A 21,373-nucleotide genomic window follows, 5' to 3' on the forward strand; every position below is an offset into this window, starting at 1 on the left:
CTTGAGTTAACAGTGATTAATTTACAGCCCTAACTGTTACACAAGATCACATAATCAGAGGGTTCTCCTCACTTATACTGGTTTTACATGGGTGCAATTCCAGTTACTTCAATGTACATCCATGTGAGAAGTGAATCAAGCCCAGGGCTTTGTATTTTGAATTTTTCAGGCACCAGCAAGGGTATTTAGATTTCTAAATACCCGACTTGTGGGTACTAGCCAGGAATATAGATATCTAAATGCTATTAATTATAAACCTATTTACTTAAATCGGCAAAATTGGAGGCTAGCTTTAAAAATGTTGGCTCCTTAGATCACATAATTTATCTCCCTACCAGTGTCAGATGACCTTGCAATCTGTAAGAAGAGGTTGTTAATTGTACCAGTACAATATTACATTATATATGATGTCATCTTTGGAATTCTAAGGGGTGAATATTTACCACACACTGTGGGGATTTAGCTATGTGAATTCTCCTGATGTTCATGGGAGCCTCTTGGCCCAATCCTGATTCATTCTGCTGAAAATAGATCTTTTAGAGCTTAAAATAATTTTATTTATGATACTTCAGCAAGTGTCTTAAACTCAACAGATCAATGTGTTTATCCAAAGAACGCACGTGCCATTTGCAGAGGATCAAACAAATAAAAAATACATTATGAACGACAATAAATGATGTCAATTGTTAGATGCAAACTTCAAAGCTTCTGATTTTGATTGGGGAAAAAAGTATCATAAAAGAAAATAACTTCAACTACATAGCAGGCTGGCTCACGGATCTATTGACATTGCTTAGAATCATCTAAAGATTCATTTTCATGATTAATATTATCATCTGGAAGAGACATTTTCTCTCTTTTTTTAATTTCAAATTCTAAGCATTTATCTATGCACTGTGCTTGCACTTAGAAAAAGAAAAATGACAAAATTACCTTAAAAACCACAAACAAAAGCTATGTCACACTGTATGTTTTAAACCAGGAGAACAGGATGTGCACAGACCTATGTTGAATTACCATTTCTGAAAATTACCATTTTTGCCTGTTGACATCTTATTCAGAGCCAGACAAATATGATTGAAGGTGACGTTGCTAGGCCCTAATCCTGCTCCTCATTACACCAGCGTGTAACTCCATTGAGACAGATCCTAGCCCGTTTGTATCCCTACAGTGACAGAGTGGCCCTAAAGCTGCCCTAACTGGGCAATGTAGGATTCTCTCAGGTTGGCACAGAGCTATACTGGCTCTATGCTACCATCCTTGCAGCCATTGGTGTGGCAATGGAAAGGGGTGAGGCCAGACCACTGCTGCACCCAGTTGATCCCCAGGAGGCATAATGGCCTGTGAAGGTAGGATCAAGGTGGCTGTGCAATGCATTTGCACTCCTCTGATCCTGAGCCTGTATGGCTGCTCTAAATTATATTGGCTGGTCATGTCACCCATATGGTAGGAGATATCATGAATACCTTTTTCCTGCCCACTTTACAGTAAGCTCCTTTTGTGTTTAAATGCTCCAGTCTTTTGAGTGAATCCTCCTTCTAGTTCAGTTTTCTATAGTAACTCTTGGACTCATCAGTTTTGATCAAACATGCAGGGCCCGCTCCAGGTACCGGCGGCAAGTCGGCGGTGAGCCCTGCAGTCCCTCTCTTTCTCTTCGGCGGCAGCTCAACCAGGCTTGTTTATTTTTTTTTCCCCCTTCGCTGCTTGGGGCGGCAAAAAAGCTGGAGCTGGCCCTGCAAACATGTCTTTTATATGCATATAGTGAGTAGGTTTTGCCAAGGCATTTGGCACATCAGATTAAAGTAATTCAAACGTGATCAAGGAAAAATCACGTGAGACAAATGAAAAGCTTCTATCTATGTGCTATTGAATATGTTACTTTGGTTGTGAAAATAAATACCCTGCTTGTAATTTGCATGCTTAGTGCTTCAAAATAGAAATGACGCAAACCATTAAACCGTAAAGCGGATACTTTAGCCCTTAATAGGCTCGAGTTTGGAAAGATGAGCTGTAGCATAAATGCTGACCTGGGGTTAATCTCTGGTTTAACACTGACTAAGTTTATTACTCCTCCAGGCGATGTTCAGATTCCAGGACCTCCCACCAATGTACATGCTTCAGAAACCAGCAAAACATATGTTGTACTCAGCTGGGAGCCACCTGTTCCCCGTGGCAAAGAGCCATTAATGTATTTCATTGAGAAGGTACTGTATAGTTGCATTGAGCTGTAAGCCATATACAATTTAATTCAAATAATTTTCAGAGCTGCAAAATGAACAATAAGACTAGCACTCACTGAGGTCTCGCAGGACTTGACCGTGGGACTTTAGAGAAGGCATTGACAATCGAATAAGTTCAAGAGCCATAAAAAATTGCCGCTGTGCTATTTTGTTACTGCTATCAAAAATGATAACAAAACTACAATGTATTGTAACAATTTAATAGAGAGCAGCACCTTAATCTTCTCCTCCCTCAAGGCTGGATTGGTACTTTGCAGTCTGCCCTTATTAAGGGGCAGCACATAGTTTCCCTTCCCCAGCAGCACAGCAGAGATTGAATTGTGGCTCACAGTTTGGTCCCTGGTTTCCCTTTTCTCCATGGAGGAAGTAAGCTGTGCCAGCTCCTTTCCTGGTGCAACTTATTTCCCCCTCTGCAGTGGCTGAACTATGCTAGCCTGTACATTGAAGCTCCACCCACTCCCCATTCCTGCATGTTCACTCCCTGTCCACCAGAGCAGGAGGAGATTTTGCTACCTGGTAGTGGTTGCTCTCCTTCCTGCTCTGTTACTCGTGATACAGATAGCCTGTGCTGGTAAGCAAAGGATGATCACCCCCAACATCTGCTTCTTTTGCTCCTGTTGTCTAACTGGGAGACATCTCTGGTGGAATTCCCATGACCAGGTTGTCTTCCTCCACTACAAATTCAGTCTCTCCTCCTTCAGTTCTGCCATCTTCCTAACAAAACAGCTCTCCTTCTCCAACTTTAACTGAATCTAATGTCAAAAATCCTAGCCATATTTCACCACTTTTGCCTCACGCCACACACCCTGCCCTCCTCCTGACTCCATTTCTGTCTCCACACAGGATCTCATTGGTGAAAACTGAGAAAATAATATGCGACCTGCCTTCCCTTCTCCTCCAACTCTCGCCCCCCTCTTCCCTGTCATTGGCACAAACATTTCTCATATGCTGTCCTCCCCTAACTCCTCCACTTGCTCCAGTGACCCCATCCCAACCCATTTCCTGATATCCCTTGTGCCCAATCTCATCCCCATCTTACTCATCCCATTAACTTTCACTCTGCTCTGGCTTTTTCTCTTCATGATACATGCATGCTTTGGTCTCTCACAGTTAAAGAAAAATGCCCACACTCTTGACCCCACTTGCCTCTCCAACTAGTATTCCAGCTCTCTTCTCCCTTTCATCTGTAAGCTCAGTGAACATGCTGTCTACAATCACTGTCTGGAATGTCTTCTCCAATTACATGCTAGACCCTGTCCAATCTGGATTTTGCCCCTTGGACTCCATTGAAACTATCCTCCCCAAAGTCTCTATTGAGCTCTTCTTAAGTAAAGCTCAGAACCAGGACTCCAGCCACATCCTTCTTGACCTGCTGGCTGCCTTCAACATCATCAGCCATGCTCCTTTTCTTGAAATCTTCTCTTCCTTTGGCTTCTGTGATGCTATCCTTTCCTGATTCTCTTCCTACCTCTCTAATCGTTCCTTAACATTTCTTTTGGAAGATCCTTCTCATTTTCCCTCCAACTTTCTGTGGAGTTCTACAGGAATCTGTCTTTTGTCCCCTTCTCTTCTTCCTCTACACCTTATCTCTGGGTAATCCCATCAACACACACAATTTCAGCTATCATCTCTGCGCTTTCAACTCTCAGATTTACCTCTCTACTCCAGACCTGTCTCCTTTTGTCCAAATTAAAATCTCAGCCTGTCTTTGACATCTCCTTGTGGATGTCTAGCCACCAGCTCAGACTCAACATGGCTACAGCAGAACTCTTAATCTTCTGTCCCTGCTTCTGTTCCAAGCTGTCCCTGCTACCTCCTTTCTCAATCACTGTGGACCATACCACCATTCGGCCTATCACCGAAGCCTGTAACCAAAGCATCATTTTCAACTTCGAGCTCTTTAGATCAGTGGTTCTCAACGTGTGGTCTGCAGACCCTTAGGGATACGCCACTATAATCAAGGGGAGGGTCTGGAAACTGATTGGTCCCTCCCAGAGGTGATGTGTGGTGGTGGGGGGAAGCATGCAGAGTCACGACCCCCCAGATTTCTGCCTTCTTAGGGGACCCAGCCAGAGGGACTGCCACAGACTCTGCCTCACAGGGCATTGGGGGTGGGCAAGGCCTTGGGCAACCTCTCGCCAGATTGCCCAGCAGTGAATAGGCAGCGGCTCTCCCAGTGGCCAGTCACTGCGAGTCCATGCAGTGCAGGAAGAAGGGAAGCAACAGGACAGCTGTCTGGGGGCTGAGGACCCCTTTCCTTGCTACACGGGGCTGCTTCTCCTTCCCTGCTACTGGAGCCCACTGAGATGAGTCGGGGTGGAGGTGGTGCTCTCTCCCTGAGCCCCACCATGCGGGGCTGGCCAGCCCTGCCCCAGAACATTTCTCTGCAGTTGCCTCTGGTCCCTCCGCTGCAGCTGCAGCTACCAGATCCTGCCCACCCTAGCCCGCTAGGTAAGCGGAGCTGGCAAACACCTCTTGCAGGGCCTCAGAGTCCGCCTGGGAAGGGCGACAGGGCCAGGGGAGGGGAAGAGGCCCACAGGGAGGTGCTGACTGACGGATTGGCACTGAATTCTGGGCTTTTGTCAGCTGCCCTGCCCCTGTGACAAGGAGTGTGACATTGTTCCTCACCCCCTCCAACACTCCCCAGGGACCGCCTCCCCATATACAAACACTCCTTCAGCATCCTCCCAGTACACAGACACCCCTCCAACATCTCCCAGATATCCACATATATCACCTAGCAATGCTGTAGTTTATCATTAGTATCTGGTAAGCTGTTAATATTTTAATTTGCAATGTTTTTGGTTGATCTGTTCAAATAATAATAATTTCTCTACAGAAGTATTTGAGATAACTATTAAAGTAACATAAAGAACCAAAAATTGTGAACAACAAAATAATGAGAGGAGAGTGGGGGGGCGGGGTGTCCACAGGTTTGTCTATTTAAGTTTAGGTGTCCCTGTGTAAAAAATGGTTGAGAACCACTGCTCTAGGTCATCACAACCAGACGGTCTAAATCTTGCAGATTTTTCTGCATAACAGCTCTAAGATACGGCCTTTGCTGTCCATCCACACTGCTAAAACTCTCATTCAAGGTCAAGGTCTCATCTTGTATCTTAATTACTGCAACATCTTTTCCCTCTGTCCTTGAAAAATGCTATCTTGCCCTGCTCGTAGCCCATTCAGAATACTGATGCAAAGATCATTTTTTGAGCCCATTGCTTTGACCATGTTATGCCTCTGTATGCATCTCTCCACTGGCTCCTCCTTCTCTATTGCATCAAACATAAGCTGCTTGTCTTCATTTGCAACACCCTTCACACCCTATTTCCATCCTATCTATCATCTCTCATTTACTGTTGAGATGTCGACTCCCACCTTGGATTGACCCGTCATGCCAGCTTTCATCACCCACTTGTTAAATATTCAAACAAGCATCTTTATGCTTTCTTTCATGCTGTCCCTTGTGCTTGGGAAAAGATCCCCATAAATAGAGCCCTGCAAATCTGCAGACCATTTTGTGGGATTTGATGTGGATACAAATTTTATATCTGCACAGGGCTCTACTGATAAATAGCTGCAAATCTAACTCATTATCCTCTTTCAAAACCCTCTTTAAAACTCTCCTTTGCTGTGATGCCTACAAAAAACTTGACAACTTTTAGGCCGCTGGTACTCTTATACCAATATTGTCGCTTTTTGTTTCAGTGTAATCTCCCATTGGTCTGTCCGTACACATCTGTTGTCTCTTGCCTTATACTTAAGTTGTAAGCTATGCAAATTCAAATAATATGAAGAGTCATAACCCCTCTATGCTAGAGTGTACCCACAATCTTGCCCTAAATGTCGACGTGGTCATATTCATATGCACAAGATTTACTGAAGGTGTTTTACAAGTACAGAAACAACATACATGAACAGATACCAGGCAATAGGACAAATGAACAATTCATTAAATACAAAACTTACTAAAGAAAAGCAAGACTGAGAACTAAAAAGTTAATAGAACAAGGTTTCTTTATGCAAATGAATGCCCAACCCTGCAAATCCTTACTCTTGTGAGTAGTTCTTACTTATGTGAGTAATCCACTCATTGCAAACAGGAATCTTTATCCTTTATATAGCATAGACTTCTATTAAATTAATTTTAAAGTTCATATATCTAACCTATCATAATAATCAACAGTGAAAAAGAATGTTTAAAGGTCTAACGAAACACAAAACCCAGGTGGGGTTCTCCCAGCTGTATAACTATAAGGAAAAGCAGTACCAGCTGCCAAGTACACAAGAAATGCTGAGACAGATTAAATCCAGTGCAGAGTAAAATTTAAAAGATTCAATAAAATATATCTGGATTTTAAATTTTAACTAAATATAAAACAGTACATTGATTTTTGTCTTGTCAGTCACACTGAAGCATGCACAATTAAATTCCTTCAAGTCCAGGCTTGATACTAATATATCAAATATAGAGCATAACAACATTCTTTCCATATTTTTCACCTTTTCATTAAAGAAAAAAAGTTATTTTTTTTTCTATAGAGAACAATGTGCAAGTGCGGTATCCACTAAAAAAGATTTACAAATATAGATTTGGGGTATTTTACCTTTTTTATTATTCATTTGTGGTCGTGCCCATTTTATATAAGGTGCTTTCCAAACGGTCACAAAAGACTATCTAGGCTTCAAGGAGTTTACAGTCTAGGTGGTTTTTCTTTTTAAATCTTCTGTTCATATAATCCCATGAAAAAAAAAATCACATTTATGCACCCGTCGGTGAGTGTCCTAAGAAAAATCAAACTGTCGACTGGACAATTCAGTTTTCCCTAAAGCCACTGAAATAATCTGTGACTCAGTTTATTCTGGGTCAACAGTTTATTTTAAGAAATTAATGGAGAGAAAAGTTCTCAGAGTGCTTGCTTCCTGGAGCTTTGTCTGGGCTCTCTTCCATATGCAATAAAGACAGTAGTTGAGCTTGTCACAGTTCAGGGCAACTGTACCTGTATTTCCCCCGGCGATGGTGCACCAAGGGAACCTACACTCAGGTTTCTGTCTCCCCAGCCATCCACCCCTCTGTTCAAAGACATGAATTTTTCTCTCTCCTAACCAGGGTATTTCCAGGCTGCACAGGTCTCTGCGGGCACTGTGAATTCTCCAGCCAAGTCAGACTGCCGAATCAGTCCTGCTCTGCTTTTCTCCTCAGAGGCTATAAAAAGTGTAATCACCCACAGTTAAGTTACCACACAGCTCTTTCTAAGCAGGCCCATTTATTCTTGAGGTAAAAGCATTACAGAAAAAACTATAAAAAAAACCCTACAGGCATGCTAATAAGCTTACCAAAGATCACCCCAACTCCAGGACTCTGGTCAGTGTCAGACATTACAACTCTTTCCTGTTGGTCCTGTTGAAGGTCCTGTCCATTTACTAGATCAGAAAGAAGACCCCGAGTCAGTTTAAACTCCAGTTAACTGATCCAAAGTGTCCTTTCTTTGTTTGCCGGGCTCTAGAGAATCCAGTCTGAATCAGTGTGTGTAAATCTTTCCAAGTTGTGGTGCCCTTTGGGAGGTGTTACAACCTGAGTGAATTTGCCACTGTTCTTAGTTCCCAGAGGACTGTGCTCTCTCTCCCCACACAATCCTGGGCCACAGTGATACATAAACTTAATAAGAGTGAGAGCTAACTCAACTCAATAAGAGCTGTCCAGGGTATTTCAAGAAATTGCCGCCTGTCACAGAGCTCAGCTAATATTCTATTGAATTATTCAAAACTAGTTTGGTCATTTTGTGAAAGTCTAGAAGAACGCAGGGTGTGGTTGTGACCTGATTCTATAGAGTGTGCAAAGGTGTGGTAGGGAGTAAGAAATCCCACAGCCCTTTTGCAGATTCTCTATTGGGGCTACTTGCATTGCAACTGAGCTCTGTGTGCTCAAAGGATTGTAGGGGCTGCACCTGAGATGCGATGGACTTGCCTTTGTGGCCCCCTCTACCCCAAACAACTGAGCTGCATGGCAATGCAGGGTTTATGTTGCATTCCATAAAATATATCACTATTCCCCCAGTGCAACAAGGGCCCTAAGAAAAATTAAGTTTCTCTTTTAGGCACAGTGCCACCCAATGCTCCCCCTGGGACTATGCACTCATGTTCTATCGCCTACTCTGGACATGCAAATAGCACAATCTAGTCCTTAACTAAAAAACTCAGATACCATAGCGTTCTGCATACTGTAAATGCCTAGCTAGATCAGCAGACACAGACAGGCTGTCAGTCAGAACTCAAGAAAGCATGAGCCGTTCCAAAACTATTCTGTGGTTTAATTTCTTACATCAGATTCATGAATGCATCCAATATGCCCACTTTTTTAACAATTCTGAAGTAATCATCATCTTTATTTTTTGGTAGTCTGCGGTTGGCAGTGGAAGCTGGCAAAGGGTCAATGCCCAGGTTGCAGTGAGATCTCCTCGCTATGCAGTGTTTGATCTTTCAGAAGGAAAATCATATGTTTTCCGAGTCTTGTCAGCAAACAAGCATGGCATTAGCGATCCTTCTGAAACAACACCACCAATTCAAGCACAAGAGACCATTGGTAAGACAGCATAGTAAATGCCACTGATACTTAAAAAAATGCAAATAAAGTATGCTTTTAAAAATTAAAGTGTGCATTATAATCAAATTGAATTGTATGAACAGGTGTATTTTTCAAGGGCAACCAACTTGCCACATTTTTGTTGCATTTGGGATTCTGCATAGCTATTGCATCTCCTTTTGCTGTGTAATGGAAGTGTTAAAATGTTAAATTAATTTCAGTTGGTCGTTCTTCAATGGCGCTTATTAATGTGAATTTTTACAAAAGTAGGACTAGATATCCTGGCCAGACTCCAGTTTAGGTAATTATAGGCTACCTTAATTTCCCTGTAGCTTCAGTTAGATGAAATAGCCTTTCCTTCCCTTCCTAATAACCCTGTTGAGGATTGTTGCTGGTGCAGAATTCCAATTTTTCACAGGTGGCTGCATTTCAGTGATAACTGAAGATATGTCTGCACACACAGTGGCTACTTTTCAAAATTCACCTAAATTGTATACTTGGATCCCACATGTACACATGCAAATGGGAATTTAGGGGAGCAATTACCTACTTTGTGTTCAAAAGTGTGGTTGTGTACTCAGTTTAACAGTGGTCACAAACAGAAAGCACCAGTTGCCACATTATGGAACTCAGATATCACAGTATTTCAATATACTTACTAAAGAATAAGAAACAACTATATTATTTAATATGGCACAATATATAAAATGCTAATAGATACTGACTTATATCAACCAGGGTTTTAAAAATTCAACTCACCACCTATAAGGTAATTTGAGATCATTTGGGATGAAATAAAAATATTTTGTGTTTGTACTTCTATAGTAGCTTTGATTTATACCTACTTAATAAACATAAAATACTTAAATTGTTTCCCTGACATTACGGGGGCCTCGGGCCCTGGTGCATCTCGGGTCCTTTCTATCTTCTGCCTGTGGCACAAAATAGTCTAGTGTTCTGTGAGCTGTAATACCATGGTCTAATTTTGATTATTGGGTCTATTGTGTGGGTGCTGGGTGGTGTTGATGGCCTGTGATGTACAGGAGATCAGTCTTGGTCCCTTCTGGCCTTAAACTCTGACTCTAAATCGCAGAACACTCCACTGAGGTAGGCAATAAAAATACTGGATTTATTTTACCCAGCTCTAAAAATCAGCCACACCTAGGAACAGCTGAACATGGCACAGTGACAACTTGGGACAGGAAGTGAAAGATACCATTTCAATTGAAACTGCAAGAACATTTTAGGTAGGGAGAATTTAATTACCTGAGCTGGAATTTATGGTTAACCTTCCTACCATTCAAGCTGCAGTACCAGGTAAATGTGCAGTACCGTGTAAGGTATTATTATTATATTTAAATAGTAACAGACCAGAAATTGTGTCCATCTTCTTTCTTTAGTTTTGTGCTGCTTGCTACAGTTCCGGCTACAGTCACTTGATCCTTTTACTGATATAGCTTTGTGAGCTATTATTCACTGCTGGGTGAAATTTACTCCTGTGCACAAGCTCCATGCACCACTTATGTCCCGTATTTTGAGGCCATAAGTGGAAGTTACTTGGTGCATAGACCTTGTACAGACCTTCAGCACAGAGGTGAATTTCTCCTCACTATAAAGATATTCAGGCCCCCATTCAGGATTTAAGTCTATCTATATTCAGGGAATCCATCCCCGTTTAACTAAGTTCAGTTAAGACTTGCTTAACTTCACACATGTGCTTAACTGCTGTAATGAATAGCAATGCTTTCCTAAATCAGGGCCTTATCAGTTGTTTTGAAAGTAGTTTTTCCTACTGTTTTTTTAGTTTTGTAGTCTTTGTACTTTTGTAAGTTTCATTTGCTTCTGATAGGTTCAAGAATACTATAGTGGGTGCATTTAAAACATTTCTTCTGCTAGTATTCATTGTAAGGGCAAGCGTTCGTTCTCATACTGAGATACTCTTTCAAAGAGAAGAAACTTTAAGTGAGTCTACTTTATATAATGTAAGTAAAATCAATAAAGCCCTGCAGTATGTAACAGGAATAGCCAGACATATGAATCACTTATAGTACAGCAACTATGCCAATGTATCACATAACAAAATGAATAGAAAAAGTCACAGCTAGTAAGATTTAAATCCTGGAAAGTATACAATGCTGTATCTAGTTGAATTAGTCACTACTTGTTTATATATCCGTTACTATAAACCTAGTGAACATTTCTGATATCTCTTTTGCATAGGTGTCCCATCTGCTCCTGGTCGCATACTGGCAACAAGAAATACAAAAACATCAGTTGTAGTACAGTGGGACAAGCCAAAACATGAAGAAGATCTGTTTGGCTATTATATTGATACTTCTGTGGTTGGAACAAACCACTGGGAACCTTGCAATCATAAACCTATTAAATATAATAGGTACTGGTAATACCTCCGTGTATCCAGATAGTTTGAAATCTATTGCATATTAATATGCTGTACAGAGCTAGTTGGAAGCTTTCTAACAAAATGTTTTCTATGAAAATGTCTATTTTCAGGAAATTGAAGTTTTTATGGGAAATGTCCATCTTTGATGATAGGGGGCGAGGGGAGGGATTTTCACCAAGCAACCAAAACCTTGAAAGCTGAAAAAGAATTCAGATGGTGTAGCAAAAATTCGTTTTCATTGACATGTTCCTGTGGAGGAAAAAGGCATTTTCTGACCATATCTAATAATATACCCCACCCTTTCATCAGAAATCTATGTCTATCCCACCCGTAGTAAGTGGCTCAGAACATTAAAGAATCTGTTAAGGATACATGATTTAAAATGAACAACAAATATTTGATGGTTTTTTTTTTTAAATCAGGTTTGTGGTTCATGGTCTGACAACTGGAGAGAATTACATCTTCCGTGTGAAAGCTGCGAATGCTGTGGGGGTCAGTGAAAATTCTCAAGAATCTGAACCTATAACAGTACAGGCAGCCCTCAGTAAGTGTGGTTCTGGGCAGCTCTGCTTTGCATTTGTTTTGTGGGTTAAAATTTTGATACCAACTAACTCCTATGGTCTTATTTAGACTAAGAGTACCCTTTTCAGACATGGAACATCTGTCAGCGTGTTAAAGTTTACTATCATGCATTTGGCTACTGTGCAGGGAAAAGACAGTGTAAAGGAAGAAAGTTTTTTTTATGAAAGACATTTTAGAAATCCAGGGCCAGATTTACCCCTATTCCCAGGCTGCTTTGTGTTGTTAAACTTGCCTGTGACAGATTTCTAATGCTCATTTAGGGCAAATCAGTTTACTAGTCAATCTGGTGCACCAAGAAGACTTTCAGGTACTACCAGGCTACACCCAACAGAAAATTGTTTGATTGCTGGAACAGTCAAGGCAAATGCCTTTCCTGTCTCTCACAAACAGCCTTGGATGCCTTCTAGTTGGTTATTATTTATTTATTACCCTTACCTAACCACCATCACAGTCATATGCAGCAAGTCTATTTACAGCTTTTCCTAATCCTCAGCCTTTTCTCCCGAAAGAGAAAGAACTCTTACCATCCTGAGATCCTCTTTCTGAGCTTTGCTAGCCTTTTCCTTTGGACTTCCTTTCGGTGCTTTTAACTAGCCTCTCCACCAGGTGGGATAATTTAGCTCTTTAGCTAATAAACCCCCAGTCTGCTTAGGCAATTAAGTCCTCTCCTCTTCCATCAGGCCTTTCCTAGTAAAGCTAATGAATGCTTAACTGATCAGAGTGCTGGATCAGCTACTGGCTGTCACAATTAGATCAGTAGGTTTGATGGAAACCCAGATTTCCTTTTAATACAAAATATAGTCGGGAAGATCCGCATCTTCCAGCATTCTGCAAGCAAAGCCTCAATCTAAGCAATCCATTTCTGCCCTTAGTTGCATGCTCCATTGGCTTGAATAGGCATCATACAGGCTTATTGGAGGGCATAATGGTTCCTAGGGCCACAATGCACACACACAGGTAAAGTATAATCTCTATTTCTATTCTGCCTTTGATTCCCCAATTGCATTCACAGCCTTGAGACTTGAATGAAAAGTAACAAAAATGTCCTGCACTTGGAAGATCAGTTTGATTTAATAGTGTATTCTTTCAGTAAGAAAAATTTTCAATTAAATATTTGAATGTGTTCTCTTTCAAAGTTGCAGAGGAAGGACAATCAACATTGCTTTCAGAAATATTTTTTTAAAAGATTTGGATATTAGAAGACTTTTCCTTAACCTTTGATATTTTATTATTGAAAAAAATCTATTCTATTTGATTGTTTTAGGAGGGAGTGTACCTCATATCGGTAGGTAGTAGGAAAGTATGCTTACATTTGTTTACCTTTAGATTCTAATACACCTGCACTTTTTAACGTTGCAGCATCTCTTCTCAGGCACCATTGCAGTCACTTAGTCAGTTGGAAGGCATCAAAATAAAATAAAAATAACAGATTTTTTGGAATTTGTCTTCACATTTTATTTGAAGTTGTTGGTTGCATGGGGCTGCATCATTTAACACTGCACCGTCTTATGGCCCAACCTTGCAAACCCATACACCTGTGAGTAGTGCTTATCCATATCAGCAGTCATAACTGGGAACTTAATGGGAGCACTCACATAGCTGAAGTGACTGACATGTGTGGGTTTGCAGGATCGAGGCTTTCCACCGGTAAGAATTCACTGGTGCTCACTACTATTTAACTTGATGGGGTAATAGCAGAAAAGCCCAGGCTGGTTAACAAAAGCTAGACCCACTCTGAGGTGCTGAGATACGTTTCACATGCTTTATTACAACTGGCTGTGAATGGTGCTCTGGAGTTTCACCCGTATTTGGAAAAGAACAATGCCTGTCTTTGCTGATTGCTGTCAGTACTTCATGCTGATCGTAAATACAGCTCTAAAAGCAGAGACTATATTGGGCCTCGGGTAGATTTTTTTTTCTAGTCTTTTAAATGTGATGGGCCAAATTCTATGCAGGAAGACCCAGTAACTCAGCTGAAATGCTCTGGGGAGCTCCAGGGGAGGGAACCTAGCTAGCACTGCTTAGAGAACTACAGATACAGGAAGGGGCACCTTTAGCGAAGGTTATGATCACAGATGGCAAATGCAAGATAGTGCTGGGGGAAGTGCATGTTAGGCCTGTTGAATAGGAGTAACAAGCAGCACAGGAAAACAATCTTACAAACCCTCTTGCAAGCTCTGGAGATATGCCTTCTCCTGGCTTTAGCAGGTATAATGTCTTCGGGGAAAACTCACAAAGAACATTATTCTTCCTGGTTCAATGTAGCTTAGGCTTGTGGCATCTTAACAAAGCTCACAGCAGTGAACATAGCAACCTCGGTTTGAAGTACATGCTAGAAGATTTCAGAAGCCTTGGTCAGGAGGTATTTTCATTAACATCAACATTGCTGAAGACCCTTTAGTGTTGAGTGAGACATCCTTGCACCTATTTGAACATTTCAGCGTATTAGGAATGTGTTGATCCAGACAGCCTTCTGTTCCATTCCATTCCAGCCATTTTATAACTTGCATTGTCAGCATTATTGCCAAAGAATGCAAAATCTGATAATATTGGGCAGACATAGCAGCAAAAACTCTTTTGGCAAAGGGTCTCTTACTTGCTTGCTGTTGTTCACCAAGGTATTAGTCATCTCAAAGTGAATTTTTATTACTATTCTTACAGACCATTGCGTAGATGCAGTAACCTGTAGCCATATGTTATAGAAGAGAAGAGGGGGAAAATGACTGTATTTCTTCTAGCTGTTGTGTTTTGAACACTGTACTAATACTCAGTATGCTTATTTTCTTGTAGCCTGTCCATCACATCCTTATGGCATCACACTCCTTAACTGTGATGGTCACTCAATGACTCTCGGGTGGAAACTGCCAAAGTTCAGCGGAGGATCACCAGTCCTTGGTTATTATATAGATAAGAGGGAGGCTCATCACCATAACTGGCATGAAGTCAATTCTTCCCCTGTTAAGGAGAGAATTTATACGGTTGGTATTATTTTACTCTTGGACAATTGGCAAAGTTTTACTTGTTTGAAGGGACACTACTAAAAATGGCTCAGTCCCCTCAACTGTGTGTTGTGGAGAGCTACAAAGTGTGACAAACTTGAGAATTGGGGTGGAGAGGCATGCAGAGGGAAAGACAGCAATGCAGTACAATCCACTGCCCCCCTAGACCTAGAGAAGTATGGCTGGTTGATGAGGGAGATTTGAGGAATAGATTGGAAACATGTTTCCTATTCAGGGCAGAGTAACTTGTGATCTAAAAAGGTGTCATACACCAGGTCTTTAACATATGGTGGGAGGGCAGACGAATATGGCTGAGCAGGCTACTATGCTGCCTGTAGTGTGGGAGGTCTGGAGAGAGAACAGAGATGGGCCAAGATCAAAGGAAGCAGGCCTGCCCTTTCTGTGGCTCTCTCCCCTCAGCTAAAAAGAAAATCATGCTCCAGCCCTACCACTTTGCCTCTGGTCCAGCTTCCAGTGGAGAGCAAACTCTGTTCTAGAGCAACAGAGGGTCATTATGGATTGATTGATGGTACTTCACATAATTTATGAGGTGCTTTCCAAACAGAGAATAGGGCATGGCTCTTGCCCCAAGGAATTTACAATCTGAAGACACAGAGAGAGATTGGGTGGAAGGGATACAACCATTTAGTAGTGAAGGTGGTGCTTCACCACGTTGGGGTAAAATTAGGTTAAATTATTACATTTTTATTTATTTTTCAAATTTTCTTTCATTTGAAGCATCAAGGATTGGCTACAACTAGAGATCAGACACCTGGTGTCTTGGTCACGTGCTTAGGGGGTTAACCTGCTTGGCATATTTCAGGATGGTAGGGACCTTTCCTCAGGGTCAGATTGGCAGGGACCAGGAGATGGGAGGTTGCCTTCTTCCAGCATGGGGCATGGATCACCTGCTAGGATTGTCTGGGCATGCCTCATCTAATCAATTCTCTGCCATGGCAGGGGAGTCAAGCATTGGTGGCAGCTCAGTCTCTCCTGTTCTCTGCCCGTGGCACACAATGGTGTAGGACTGAACTGCTTTAGTCTAACCCAAGATACTGGACTCCATATAAGGGTAACTGGATGGAATGTAATAGGGGAAGTCAGATTAGATGATTTAATGGTCCCTTCTGGCCTTGAACTCTATAAAACTATAAATTAGAAATTATTCGCAAATACTCCTCAGAATTATCAGTATGAGTCCCCTAATTTCCCCATAAGCCTCTCAGCAGGAGTGAGTCTTTAGGAGAGATTTTAATGCAAAGGAGGCAATATCCTTGCTGATGAGCTCATGCACAGGAGCCAGCATGGAAGACACAGGGATGTATGTGTGAGAGCTGACAACTGAAAGGAAAGGCGGGCATTACTGGCTGAGCAGCTGGAGCAGGGGGCATTGGGGAATGAAAGAAGGGCGGATAAGTATGAAAGGGCAGAGTTAGTCAGGGTGTTAAGTTTTTTCTTCTATGCCTTTGTAAACAAATAATGCAAATTAAGAAAAACAAATTAGTCTTTAATTCATTTGGTATCTAAGGTCACAGTCCTCCAAGTGGCTGTGCTTGGATGCAGGAGTGTATCTGCTTGCAGTCATCTGAAGGATCGAAGCCTGAAATACTGATTGAAATAAACAAAACAAAGCTTTTAGGCACATAACATATTTTATGATGTCTGGTAAGCATACTAGGCCCTCTGATACACAGTATTAGAACATAAATAGATAGAGAGAAACCAGGAAATCTATGGAGATTCATCCTTTTCCTAAATTAAATAATTGTACCTTACTCCATAAATATGTTTTCCCCTTAACTGGTGGAGGGTTAAACCATTTTTACTGGCTGCACTAAGTTCTTATGTTGTTAGTTAGTTTATATTTTAAGAAATTCTGGCTAAATTCTTTTAGTGCCTGGCATTCTCCTAGCTCAGTTTGGTTTTGCTTTGATCTTGTATTTGACGCTAGTTCAGAAAAACTTTCAAGCATAAATCTCTCTATTCCCATCAAAAATTAAATACTACATTAAGATCCTTCTATTATCTCCTTTTTCTCAAAGACTACTGACCTAGTTTCTCTAACATTTGTGAACATCTAAGATCCTCCAGGCCCTCCACAGTGGTGCCTGTGATTAGCTGAGCCTTCCCTTTCACAATTTTAACGGAAAATAAAACGGGAAGGAAATCTGCAGAGTCTGTGGAGGGTCCAAATGCAGAACCACCACAGTGATTGTGCTGCTCAAGGGGCCAGGCCACAAATAGGCCCTGGGACTTTATGGTCTCCATAAGCTGCAAAGCTGAGCTCAAATAGTGACGCGCTCACCATAAAAAGCCAGGAGAATGACAGATGTGACTAGTGGCTCTGGCTTGGATCTACTGGCCACCAGCTGTGCCCTGCTGATCTCATCCCCAGTGCTATCTCCTCCCTTTCTAGTGTCTATAATATTTAAAGAAAAGAAATAAAAGCCCTACACAACTAAGTACAACAACTGAGGAAAAGCACCCAAACAAGACAAATGCAGGATCTGAGTTATTTAAATATACTCCTCTCCCAAGGGGTTTATTTCCTTTCCCCTTAGATTTCTGTTATCCACCCTTCTTCCCCTTCCACTCCTCAGGATGTGTCATTATTTCCTGTTATGACCTAGGTTGTGCCCTTGTCTTATTCAGCCGAGAAGTACGGCCTCTCTAACACCCCCGGCTCAGTCAATAAGGCCTACATGTATCTGGGCTCTGATTGAACACAGCTCCTGCTCTTCAGATATACCCCCTTGTGAGCAATTGGTTGGGGAGGGGATAGAAGAGTAGAGAGTGGGCATAGGTGATGGAGATGATCCTCTAAGTAGCTGGTCACTCATGAGGTCAAAGTAAGCTCCACCTTTTCCAGAGTGCAAAAATGTATTTCCCACTGCAGCAAGAGGAGGGAAGAGGAGGAACTGTGACTTGAAGGGGTGTGTGTGAGGGACATTACTAAGGCTGATTGTGTGATGGCGAAAGCTGTGCCTATATGAGCTCTCTTGTTTAGACTGTAAGATCCTTGGAACAGGATCTTGTTTTACTTCCTTGTACAATCTATAGTGCTTAATAATGATTACATCAATCAGTGAATAAATGAAGGTTTTTATTATTAAATTTCCAAGGCCTTGAATAAAAAGTAATACATTTTCATGTATATTAATTTGTCCTTGGCTGTTTTGAAAAGGTAGAGGATTTGACAGAAAACTCCTTCTATGAATTCAAAGTTGCTGCTACAAACCTGGCTGGTATAGGACTTCTCTCAGATCCCAGCGAGCACTTTATGTGTAAAGCCTGGACCATGCCAGAACCTGGTAAGTCTATTAGTTCCTCATAATACTCAATTTAATGCAAATTCCTTGCAACACAGTCAGTTTGAAATCCCAGTGTGAATATAGAAGGAAGCTGTAATTTTCTTACAAGAGTTCCTGTCAAATTGCTTCAGTAGGATGTGTCTGATTTTCAAAAAGCTAAACTAGAAGTGTACTAAATTTGCTGTTACACTGTGAGTGGATGAGATGGCCCAGGTGATATGAAGTGTGTTGGGGGGAGGGATAGCTCAGTGGTTTGAGCATTGACCTGCTAAACCCAGGGTTGTGAGTTCAATCTTTGAGGGGGCCAGTTAGGGATCTGGGCCAAAAATTGGGGGATTGGTCCTGCTTTGAGCAGGGGGTTGGATAGATGACCTCCTGAGGTCCCTTCCAACGCAGATATTCTATGTTAAGGTTTGAATCAGACACTTATTAGTGGTGAACAAAAGTCATTGTCACTCGATGGCTCTGTGTCCTGTGTGAAATGAATTGATGCCTTCAGTCAATTGCAAGTGAACTGATATATCCATAGCACAATATACACCCTTACAGTTGCACCCATTACTGGCAGTCCCAACAATGTAAGTGATCTCTAATAAGGCAGTTTATAAATAGGCTGACACAGGAAACAAGCCACTACTAGGAAGGCTATTGGCAGTGTCTAGCAAAGACTAAGGGAATGTTCTATATCCCACTGAAGTCAGTCAGGGTATGTCTATGCTACAAAGAAACCGCAGCACCAAGTCTTGAGCCCTAGTCAACTGACTCAGGCTCACAGGGCTACAGCCCAGGCTCTGAAACCCTGTGTGTGTGTGTCTCAGAGCTCAGGCTCCAGCCTGTGCCTGAACATCAACCAAGCAATTTTAGCCAAGCAGCCGGAGTCAATTAGCCTGGACTCTGAAAATCGGTGCTGTGGATTTTTTTTATTGAAGTGTAGATGTACCCCTACACTCTTCCCATTGACTTCAGTGGGAGTTGTGTTGGGCCCTAAACAAACAGAGAGGTAAAAGCCCTATTTGTAGTCCCAACAGGACAGCATTATGGCCCATTAGCATATTGCGAGGAAAACTGCAGTTCTGCTCTCCATCCTCCTCAAGCTTCAGGCTTCAGGACTGTTAATCACAAGCACTAAATTTACTTTTAAAAAATGTTAAATGAGAAAATGTTACTGGCCCAAGATTCACAGATCACAAATGCTTAACCCGTGTAGGATTGTAAAAAGTAACTCTTCTTTGGTTATTATTGGGGAGCATTCAGAGCGATAATTTTGACTCCAATTTTATTTAATTTCAGGTTCTTTAGTAAAGGGCACATTTTGATGCCCTCATTCACCTTAAGTAGCACCTTTCTTCATGAATGGTCCCATTGACTTCAATGGATCTATTCATGTCTGCTTCCTGAACCAAATGCCTTATTGCATTAATTTTCTCTGGGGAAATTTAAACTGCTTTTCCTACAACTAGATAAAAGTTCTCCCTGACTCCAGTGTGGCTTGATGGGGTTTTAAGTCAGAGGATAATTTTATGATTCTTTTTATTTTATATATGGAAAATAACTTTGGACTGGAATGAGAAACATTTAGCGAAATTCTCCATTGAGTTATACAAGTCCTATCTGTTGGCTTCTATGATATTACAATGGTGTAAGTAAGAGAAATTGACTTGCTGTCCATTATCACATGTGAGATTTTCACATTCTTTTGTAAGTACTGAGGATCAAAATGACATCAAGGGGTAGTTACTCTTCTGAATGGGCCAAGTACTGCACTGATTTACTCCCTCTGAAATCTTCCACAAAGTCAGTGGAATTACCCAGTGTGTGAACAAGCAAGGATTTTGCCCTTTTGAGTTTATGTCTAAAAATAAAATAAAAGGTGTCTTCAGGAGACAAAGAGGAAATAGCTTTCATTTCCATGATGAACTGCTTGATCTTTTGCGCTCCGCAGTCTGATTGCATTGTTCTCATTTATGCAGTTAACTGAACAGGTGGTATTAAATTTCTTCCTGCTAGAAAAAAAGCTGTTAAAATGTTCTCCAAATGTTCTTTGAAAGTAGTGTTAGAAAATGGCTTAGCAACAACCAAAAGGAGGAAGTGTGATTTGAATTAGGATGGAGTGAAAGTCTGAGCCTTTTATGCTTATTACATAAAGAAATTCCATAAAAACATACATGTCTACCACACACCTGTAATTGCTGTGGATATTGGAAGAGCTCTTACACATTTTGGTACAGAAGTGAGGTTCTTCTACAGGTAGGCCAAAACCCAATGCAAGGTTTCCAATTTCTAGTCCAGTGTGTAGGGGAATAGCTGGTGTCCATTTTTTTTCCTACAAAGCCCCAATCTTAGGTATATCTGTGAGCCTCTATGAGTTTACAATGTCAGCTAATGAATTAGTATTCTACATGAATTAGAACGACAAAAGATTGCACTGTTTACTAGTAGTATAGAGTCCTCTTCATCAAGTCTCGGACTACATTTTTCTTCCACCTTCTAGGACTTTAGCAAATACATCTGCCTATAGGAAATTTAACTATTAGTGGCCATAAAGACATTGAGCTTGGGATTTTCAAAGGACCCTAAGACAGTTAGGAATCGAACTTCAGCTCCTTTAGGCTCCTTTGGCAATCTCAGCCTTACATTTACATGAGAAATCTCTTACCTGTACTCATTGGTCTGAAAAAGTGCACAGGTTTATAAAGAAAACTCACTGGTAAATTTATGAATGGAATTGTATGACAAGGTTGCCTGAGACAGCAGGGGACTAGACTTGATGAACAAAGAGGTCCCTTCCAATCCTATGTTCTGTATTTTATATCCAATGGAGAATCACCCCTTTATTGCTCACTAATGATATCCTTATGCATGTCTGCAGAATTATATCCATTATAGCATTTCATGTTGGTTATTTATCATTATTGAAAGTCAGATGGAATGGAGGGAAACACTAATTTATTCAAAAGAACCTGTTTTTGTTCTGTATTTTTGAATGATAGCTGTATACTATTGTAGGTTTGTTCTGTGTGATTACTGTTTTGTACTCTGTTAATAAAACTGAGTTTGAACATTTTCATATATAAAGAAATATTGTAAATTGTGTGGTACCAGAACAATTTCAGTGAAAGAAAAAGAAGATGTGGTGGTGAGAATATAAGCCTTCAATATACAAAGACACAAGAACACACATATACTACTTACAGTGTCAGGGGAATTTGAGTGCCTACTATTTTAATAGTTCTTTGTCTAAATGTCCTCTTGAA

The 21,373-nt window shown here is 41.1% G+C and overlaps 1 protein-coding gene across 1 annotated transcript in view; it reads left to right on the forward strand.

Annotated features, from left to right (window-relative positions):
* Positions 1-21,373, forward strand: part of MYOM2 (myomesin 2) — a 98,176-nt gene that overhangs the window by 38,363 nt on the left and 38,440 nt on the right. Inside the window, exons 13-18 of the mRNA XM_073336199.2 lie at positions 2,077-2,204; positions 8,640-8,823; positions 11,044-11,218; positions 11,650-11,771; positions 14,600-14,787; positions 17,993-18,119. Of these exons, the coding sequence (XP_073192300.1) occupies positions 2,077-2,204; positions 8,640-8,823; positions 11,044-11,218; positions 11,650-11,771; positions 14,600-14,787; positions 17,993-18,119 (924 nt within the window). The remainder of the gene's footprint in view (positions 1-2,076; positions 2,205-8,639; positions 8,824-11,043; positions 11,219-11,649; positions 11,772-14,599; positions 14,788-17,992; positions 18,120-21,373) is intronic.

Source organism: Lepidochelys kempii, chromosome 3 (genome assembly GCF_965140285.1).
Source record: "Lepidochelys kempii isolate rLepKem1 chromosome 3, rLepKem1.hap1, whole genome shotgun sequence".
Taxonomy (NCBI): Eukaryota; Metazoa; Chordata; order Testudines; family Cheloniidae; genus Lepidochelys; species Lepidochelys kempii.